The sequence below is a fragment of the Hyalella azteca genome, unplaced genomic scaffold (genome assembly GCF_000764305.2).
Source record: "Hyalella azteca isolate HAZT.00-mixed unplaced genomic scaffold, Hazt_2.0.2 contig4078, whole genome shotgun sequence".
Lineage (NCBI taxonomy): Eukaryota > Metazoa > Arthropoda > Malacostraca > Amphipoda > Hyalellidae > Hyalella > Hyalella azteca.
Genome location: NW_025934304.1, coordinates 213,662 through 223,204, shown reverse-complemented (window position 1 = coordinate 223,204; position 9,543 = coordinate 213,662). Strand labels below are relative to the sequence as shown.

The 9,543-nt window shown below is 36.2% G+C and overlaps 1 protein-coding gene across 2 annotated transcripts; it reads left to right on the top strand.

The window, feature by feature from the left end:
- Positions 1 to 7,569, top strand: LOC108673377 (probable mitochondrial glutathione transporter SLC25A40). Of its 2 annotated transcripts, none has more exons than XM_018161194.2 (8): positions 1 to 293; positions 767 to 948; positions 1,174 to 1,290; positions 2,631 to 2,781; positions 3,249 to 3,347; positions 5,380 to 5,480; positions 6,016 to 6,097; positions 6,781 to 7,569. In XM_018161194.2, the coding sequence occupies exons 1-8, from the start codon at positions 209 to 211 to the stop codon at positions 6,957 to 6,959; spliced, it is 996 nt and encodes a 331-aa protein (XP_018016683.1). In that variant the 5' UTR covers positions 1 to 208; the 3' UTR covers positions 6,960 to 7,569. The 2 variants fall into 2 exon arrangements, with proteins under 2 accessions (XP_018016683.1, XP_018016684.1); XM_018161195.2 differs by having other exon boundaries at positions 4 to 293; positions 6,016 to 6,076.
- Positions 7,570 to 9,543: the final 1,974 nt, after the last annotated feature.

The following is a 9,543-nucleotide window of genomic DNA, read 5'->3' as shown; positions in this document are numbered from 1 at the left end:
TTTGTCTCATTTGTTAAAATCTCATTTACACATCCTCATAAATTCAGGGATTTAACTTTTCAGGATAAACTTTTAAAGTTCACTATGATCTGAATTCTGAAGTAAAAAGGTATTCATATGATCAATTATCCAAATGGAGTCTCTCCATCAATGTTATTAGTTTTATGTACTGAATTGTTTCATAAATGATAAATACAATATAGAAGAAATGGCAGAAGTGAAAAATGTTGAAGTTTCAGCTCATCAGCAAATTACTGCTGCCTGTTGTGGTGCTTTCATCACCTCCATATTCAGTGAGTTACGTACAATCAATATTCAATAAGTATATAGAACAAATAGAGTTACCATATTGCTATTATAACCCAGAGTCTTTGTAACTTCTCAGCTTGATTCCAGAAACATAAGTTATAAGTTAGCTCAATGGAGGTAAATTAACAATGAACTACTATCTGACAAATTATATTACCAATAAGCAAATCTAGAAATGAGTATATTTGATTCAATAAAATACAAAAATGTTTCAGCATTTATGTCACCTCTTTAAAAATGTCTAAAACTGACAAAGAATTGCACAAGTGAATTTGTTTGTTCATTTAGTGGCATGTGTCTTTGACCACTGTTGACCCCAGTGCATTAGACTCCATGTCCAAGTTCTTACTTCAAATTGGTACAATAATGTGTGATCTTATGTATCTTTTTTATGGCGAGGCAATGAATATATATATATACTGTACCTAATGAATGAACTTGCTTGTGCACTGTTCAGTGACACCCCTGGATGTTGTGAAGGTGCGGTTACAAGCTCAGCAGAAAGAGCTGCTCAACAGACGTTGCTTTCTTTATTGCAATGGATTAATGGATCACATTTGTTCCTGTCACCCTTCTCCCTCTCACACACAGAAGCAATGGTACTCACGTGCACTGCCAGGGCCCATAAATGGGACAATGGTATGTTCTACTGTCACCCTTACTACCTTCTGCTGACAGTTTTAATTAGTCTTATTTTGTATCCTTTGCCATATATTCAAGCATGCTACATAATTTGCAATAATTTTTAACTTGAAAGTAATAAAACAAAAAGAAATTTGTTCCTTGCTGTATTTTGATGAATCCATACATGATTTTGTCAAAAATGTTCTGAATTATATGTATTAACTGATTACATTTGAGCAGGATGGACTCATCAAAATTAGTCGCCATGAAGGATTATCATCATTATGGTCAGGCCTACCAGCCACTCTGGTAGTTGCTGTGCCCAACACAGTTCTGTACTTCACAACATATGAGCAGGTATGAGTGGGGAGCTTGTTATTTGCACTAAGCCACACTAATAGTGTTCTCTTAAGGTCCACTGTTTTTTGTTAAATTACCACAACATCTCATTCCTCTCGAGTTTTATTTTCCCTGAATGTTTTAAATTGCAGCATTTCTGTAGAATAGGCATTATATTGTTTTATTCAAATGATAGAAATGCTTAGAAAAAGAACTGGGGCAAATCATTCAAATTTTCCTGCTGATAACTCTGAGTTAATGAATAATAACAATAAATTATGATTTTCATCTTTTAAACTTTTTTTATGTGGATTTGATTTTCTTGCAATGCAAGTCCAAAGGAATGCTGCTATCATATTTGTTTTTATGATTTGATTGGCTGCAGTCTGTCCTAAAACATACAGTTCAATCCGCCATTACAGACTTATATTTATATCATCAAATTACAGAATAAAAATCTTCACCTTTTTACAACACTTCTCTTTAACTTCACTTCTTGTCTGTCTGTTTGTCTGTCTGTCTGCTACAAATCTTGTAATCAAAATTTAATACACTTCTACTTATCCTATCGATCTGAAATTTTGCCAACTTGTGTAAAGTTGGAGACAATGCATGAATCAAATGTCAAATATTAAAAAAATTTTATATATATTTAAAAAATTGAAAAGGTAATTTTTTTAATTTTCGAAAATTAGATGAGAAATTCATTGTACATCTGTAAGATTGGAGATACTGGATTCTTTGGAAGTGTTGTCTTTAAAAAGTAATTTTTAAACGCATATTATTTCAGTTAGTCTTTGCTGTTAAATAACAGGCATAATAAACTTAAAAATTTGTTTCACTACATATCTTTTATTTTTTTTTATCTCAAACTAAACCCTGATATCAATTCAGGGCTCAAGTTAAATCTGATTGTTTATGTCAGTTGTTTCCAAACTTTTGCAGGCTGATGCTCACTTGGGCCCCCTTTGAATTCCTAGTGCCCCCCACAGACACATAATGTTCACATAGCACCCCCCACAGACAAACGAGAAACCCAGATTTTGAATATTTTTAAAAATTTATGCTAGACACCCAGGAGCTGTTCAAAAAACCCAGATCTGGGTGGAAAAACCTATTGCTGGGAGCCGTGTGCTGCACATGTTGTGTACAAATGTCAAATAATCAAACAAACGTTCAAACTTCTCACTTCGACTTCGGACTGCCGCCCCCTTCCAAACCTTCTTCCTTACCACCCCCTTCTCCCTCATCGCCCCCTTCTTCCTCACCGCCCCCCATATCTTTCTACCGTCCTCATTGGGAACCACTGGTCTATGTCTATCACAATATAGCTCATCAAGCTTTCTTGCTTGTACCAGGTGCGATTCTTGCTGAAGTACAAGATGAACTGCGACCAGTGGTGGACAGCTGGTGCTGCTGGTGGAGTGGCCAGGGTTTGGTCAGTGACAGTGTGCTCCCCATTTGAGCTCGTCAGAACCAAACTTCAGGCTGCAAAAATTTCATATGCTGGTTAGTCAACATTACTGTAAAACGGGGTGACTTGGACCAGTTTGACTAGGACGTGGTGCTCAATGGACCAGTTTGACTTTGCCGCTTACTGTTTGTGATACAAATAGTCACATAATAAATATCTAAAATATATCTCTTTGTTGCATTTGTATGTTATCATATGGTACTTTAAGAGCCATCAATACAATTTTTCCTAAGTCAAGAACTCTTTTAGTAATAAGGTTATCTTTTTTTGTGTCAAAACGGTCCTGATCACCCCGATTTACGGTACTAACTTCACAATCTGGCAAGTCAATGCTTTCCCACAATTTTTATTGGACTTCTGATTGTGACTAGTTAATTACTTAGTAGTTGAGTGGGACTGCTAAGCTTATCAATATTATCTTATACCGATTGATATTATCCGAAAGTGATTTAAAAGATATAAGAGGAATGTGTATTATCACTTTTGGATTTTTGTGTGGCAGATTTACTGAGAAGCATGAAGCAAGAGCTGCGCAGAGAAGGCGTGCTATCGCTTTTCAGAGGTTGGGACGCTACAGTGCTGAGGGATGTGCCGTTTTCCAGTAAGTGTCACTTGAACAGCCTCTTTTCATAAATAAATCAGAGGTCTTTTAAAGTCATGAGAGTAAATTAATGTAAATAGGAGTCACCCTTTGGTTGTTGCAGTTTATAAGGATGAGACCTGCTGCAAAGAGTGATGATCTGTAGCCTCTGCTTTAAGCATGTACATAAAATTAACCTTCCGGTTCCATGTTTGTACTTTTCATGCTAGCCAGTAAAAGGAAATGAGATTAATGAATTGACTTAGGATCTATTTGCTAGAATGTGGAAAATATTTACCCTAATTCCCTTATTTTAATTTTTTAATCCTTAACTTTAAACAATCCACGTAAATGCAGCAAGAAGAAGCGAGGGGATGATTGTACATTCACACGCTTCTTCTGTATGTCTTATCAAATCTTTCAAAATGAAAGAAAAACTGTCACAGCATTTACTAAATAAGTTATTATATTTCAAGTCAATGGTACAAATGAGAAAATTTTGCTATCAAGTAAATAAAATTATCTTGATATTTCTCCTTCTTTTTCATCATTATAGTTACAACACATTTTTTTGTTTATAATTACTCGTTTAATAAATTGCTGTATCTGATGCTAGTTGCACTTCACTGTAGTAGAGAGTGAAAAAAATTTAAAATTCTTCATGTTTTGACCTAGTGCAGTAGAAATCAAACTCACAAACTGAGAATGACTGGATGCAAGTTGAATAATTTTTCAACTAGTACCTATATTAAAAAATCAAAATTATACCAAAAAGTCTGAAGCAGCCCCTAATTGATAAAGTGGCTTGATCAAAAGCATGAGTCACCCAATTGATACGCGCTTCAATCAACCTCAATCAGGTCTTAAATATTTTGATCGAAACCATCCTGTCACCGGAATGGGTTCAGTGCACACTTACTGCTCCTGGAGGCGAGACCCTCCATAGATGACTTCTCATCAAAAGACCGAAGACAATGCAACAAAATTGACAAAGACAATAAGGAATGACTCCTGCGAGTTCTCCAAGACTTCTATGGCCGGTCACCGGCTAAATAAAAGCCTCAGTGAATAGAGTTTATTACCTGTCCACTATATGTACCTACTATACTCGTCATTGGTTTTGAGAACATAGATTTTGGCTTTCAATAGCTTCACAGTAAAAATCAGGTTTCAGCATTTCCAACGCTCCCACGATTTTCTCTAAAGCGTCAGTTTGCTTTATTTCTGATAAAATAATCCTTCCAGTTTCTATAATTTGGAATGTTGATGTCTCCCCTATATCAGAGTGATCAGGAAGTTTGCATTCAGTAGAAGTAGATGCCATGGTGTTTACCTATTGACTGACGCAATGCTTGATGGCAATAGCTCTTGACAATAAATTCTCTTCTTTAACCACTTGAGTCATTCAAATTGTTTATTAATTACCGTCAAGCGTCAAATGGGTCCCTGCACAGTCAATCGTGCTCAAGTCAATTGGATAACTCATGATTCTGATAAAGCCGCTTGATCGTTTAGGGGCTCCTTTAATTGTTAAAAGTGATCAATCTCAACCCCTGGGGGTCGAGGAGAAAACTCAAGGAGTTGATAAATTTGTTAGGCATGAAGAGGGCAGTTAGGGAGTATAAGAAGAATTATATTTTTTAAAAATTTATTTCAAATGCATTCTTTGAACAAAAATTTTAATTGTGCTAAATTTTATTCTACTATATAATAATTTAATATTAGTTCATATCTATTGTGATTGCCTCCTTTTCTTGATACGTTCATATGTCTTCAAGAATTTTATAGGTTACAAGAAAAAATTTGTTAGATTCATAACGTTTTACTTCAATTTTGACAATGGAAATGCTTCAATATGTGTTTCTCTTTTTGTATGTTTGCATCGAGGAGGTTAATTCAAGCAAATTATCCTATGAGATAGCTGACAGGTAACTAAGTTTACCGAGTTCTGGTCTAAATTCTTCAAAATATTTTTTAAATAGTTAGTATTGCTGCTTAATTTAGCTGCTTGATCACTCACAATACCCATGTAACAAAAATCATTCCCTGCCAGTGCTGTACTGGGCGACCTACGACAACCTCAAGAAAGCCGCGCACCAACAAGAGCAGCCTGCTGTGCCCTTCACCCTTCTTGCTGGCTCTATTGCTGGAGGGGTCAGTTTCCATGGACTCTAATTATTATTATTTACCGCTATGAATTATTTTTAACTAGTTAAAATTTTATTAATTTTTTAGGTTTTCTAATTTATTTTCAATGTGCCCAGATGAATAATCTTTAACTCTTGAACTCAGGGCAGCCTCATTTTTACTAGATACGTTTTCGGTAAAAATACAATACTGTATACGGAGATAATATTTCTTCTCAATGCATGTACAATTTAGAGATGCTTTCATGTTTCATCTCACATCATTGGAAATTTTTTCCTGGGGATGTTCTTACATGTACGTGGTTGTGTACTATTGAGCTTGTCACTTTTATTAAGAAAATTTCATAAACAACAGAAGGTAACTGGATAAAGCTATCATGGCCCTGACTAGGCGTTTATCACATGCAGCAATGTTGTCATTTTATTGAAACGAATTAAAATTCAGATTCGTGGGCTTAACAGTTTTCATATTCATATTAAATATTTTTTCTGTAAACTTGGAAATATTCGGTATTTATGATATTTTGCATTTTGCTTTGCAGGTAGCTGCTGCCATCACCCTGCCATTTGACGTAGTCAAGACACACAGACAAATAGAAATCGGTGAGCAGGAGTTGTTTCCAGGTCAGAACCGTCAGGCGGGCTTTATACATCACTAGGCACGGTTTGTTTTCTTCATCGTTGATCCAGTCATTCCTATTCCCTATATGTTGCTGTCTTAGTATGATTATTCATGTAAATCGCTTGTTTGTTAGTATCGTTTATTATCACGATGTGCATTAAAACAACTCCAATTTTATACCCTTTTGTCACCCGCTTTGCCACCCTTGCTTACGGTTGCGTCCTGCGTCGGTGTGAATGCTTGATGGATCGTGCGATGATATACCTAGAGTCCGGAGGCTGAGTGTGCTCATCGCTAAACGCTATTTGCGTGAACAAAGTATATATACGTTTCATCAGTGTGTATTCATCCGTTTTTAGCTAATATATAACAAGGGCAATTGAATTTACAATTGTGGATATTACTGTCCCCTATTTAATTGTTATTGCATCAGTGCGTCATTTGATTTTCGTTTCCAAATTCATTTGCCCATGAATAGATTCAAGTTATTTCTATTTGCTACATTTTCCTGGTCACTTCTAATTTGCATTAGTGTCATGTGTTTGAACTTAGTCAGAAATTAGAATTTTTGACAGTAATTGAACTAATTCTTTATATATCAATTTTTATACAGCAATATAAAATGATTCAGTTGTTCGAATTTGCGTTGGTGTGTTTTCATGGTACAATACAATTTTCATGGCAGCCTCAGGATCAGATGGAAGAAGAGCGTCAAGGTCAACACTGCAGCATCTGCGTTCTATCTACCAGCAGCAGGGCGTGCCGGGGCTCTTCTCGGGGCTGTCACCCCGACTTGTTAAAGTCATGCCTGCTTGTGCCATCATGATATCTACTTACGAGTACATCAAGAGCCATGCCAGATAGTTTATGCTCTCAAATATAGTTATTTTCTATGTGAATGATTGGGATTTCTGGCACTATCGTTTTGACTCGTACTTGCCTAAGACGTAACGTCAAGAGTCATACGAGATGGTTTATGCCTTCAAATATAGTTATTTTTTATGTTAATGATGGTTGAAGATTGTAAGTGATGTCATTATCCTTTTGACTTGTGCATGCTTGACGCGTAATATCATGTACTGTTAGGAGTGTAGTCTCACTGTTCGTAAATTTTGCGCGCAAAAAAGTGATAATTCCATACTTGGCATTATGTTTCTGAAACGTAAACTGTGCTGTCAAGCTATCGTAAAATTTGTTGTATGTATTATTATGCCTATGGTCCTAATTACGTAGTGCATGTTTCGATTCTGTCGTTTAACTCGTGCAATTATTAATTATTTTGTCCTGGCTACTAAAGGTCAGAAGAAAGAAGACAGCGAACTTAGAAAGTTAAATTTTTCCTTGTTGAGTGTTGAGCACCTTCGTGATCTTGAATTGCAACCGTGAATGTTCTGTAATAATTATTGTTGGGTAGTTTCTTCACTTGGTAATTTACACGAAGCATATGTAAAGGGAAGTATACAATTCACACGAATTTAATCGTATTAAAATCATCCTTGGTATAAAGGGAGTGACTTCACACCTGCTCATGTTCCGTCTCCTGTGTCTGCGGCGACGGTGGAAATGATTTCCGTGTTCGGGAAGCTGGGGTTTTCTAATTTAATTCGGAGAAACTGTTCGAATTCCTTTGAGACTTCTTCATTAATCATGCTTAGTAAAATTGCAGTATGAAAGATACCTAACTGACCAGCTCAGAAGATCGCCAATGGTTTAAAATTGTGAACGGGAACGGTCTAGGGACGAACAATAAGGTTGTTATTCAGGCCTGCTAAGTGGGCAACACACGAAGACGGCAAGCAACGGACATTCAAAAGTTCCAATATGATCAATTTATAAATGAGTGATCAACTGTAAATAAATTGATTATGTAGGGGGAATTAAATATCGTGAAGCGCATCTGCAAACGATTACAATAAAAGCTAGATAAATGTTGAGCACTGCACAGTCCCAAGGCAATGAGTGTTAAATGGAAGGAACTATGAATTCGACTTTAGTATCTAATGTATTCCACAATCGACAGTTTCACACAACAAATCGTGATGTAATAAGCTAGGCATTTGCGATGCTTGGGATCTCGGCCGATGTTAAACTATGACTGTGGCCTCGCTTGTCACGTTAGGAAGAGTTTACGCAATCTTTGATAAATTGTTTGTAAGAAGTTTATTGGACTGTGCTCCTTAAATTCGAGCATTCAACAACAATAGTGAGCTAAAGACTGGCATCAAGGACCGAAATAATTCACGCTATTGACGAAGCGTGTCCTACATTGGCTATTTCTGCACAGAAACATTTTTCCATGTTGGAAATTGGTACTCTTTTAAACACCTGAACAGCTCCAGTTCAGTTGTGGATTATTTAGCTTTAAGTAACACCAATAAACGCTTTCAATTTACCTATAGTCGCTTAGAAAATTGATGCTGAATAACGAAATTAGGATGATCGCTTTAAGTTTGGTTTACCTGTAACGCCATTTCAGGACGAGCAGCTGTTCTTGTTGATTAGATCGTCCGGTTGAGCCTACTTTACATCTGCAGTCTCCCTGGCTCTGCTGCTGCAGTCTCCAGTATGACGCGAGAGTTGATCGAATGAGGGGTAGGCCGTTGCGTTCTATAAAACAAGGTCAAGTTCACTCGTTTATCATGTGTTTGCTTGTTGTGTTGACACTTGACAAAAAACGTTACGGTTTATAGTTCTGCTTCTGAGCTGTGTGATTGTCACTTCATATTTGGTATTGGCTTATCAAGAATTATATATATCTTCATACAAAAAAAAATGACAGATTACAACGCCAAGATTACACGTGTGCACCGGATCGTTTGTCCATTCACAGCATTGACCGCGATGACGAATTGTGAAGATTTCTCAATTAGGCTATGGTAGAAAGTCGAAATCTAACTATTTGTTGGCATTTATCAGGTCATATAAATAATTATGTTGAACACTTGAAACTAGAAGTTATTTATTTTTTTAATAACTTTAACTACCTACTGGGTTACTCCCGCAAAAATCTCTTCTTAGATATTTTTTTCAAACGGGAAAGCTGGTTTTACAGGCGTGAAGTGTCAAATATCAAAATATAAATTGGCATCATATTCAGAATCAATGTATTTTCCGAACGATAAAAAAATTTTAGTAACAGATCACTAGGATAAGGTACAAATGTTGAAAACGACAGTAGCGAAACCTGTCGATCTAATGCCTAGCCACCGAATGTTTATTTGACATACGCATAAATGGAAATACCTATTGATTAGTGGTGACACGTTCATGATTTCATTGATTTGTGGCCATTATGGCCGAGCATCCATTGTAGTGTCGTGATGCCGAGAGTACGGAAATTTTTACAATATAGTCTGTGTCGGGGGGATTTTGGGTGAACGGCTTTTATTTCAGAAACAAATAAATATTTTTGTAAGCTAGTCTAGTGTAAAATCATTTTCTTATAATG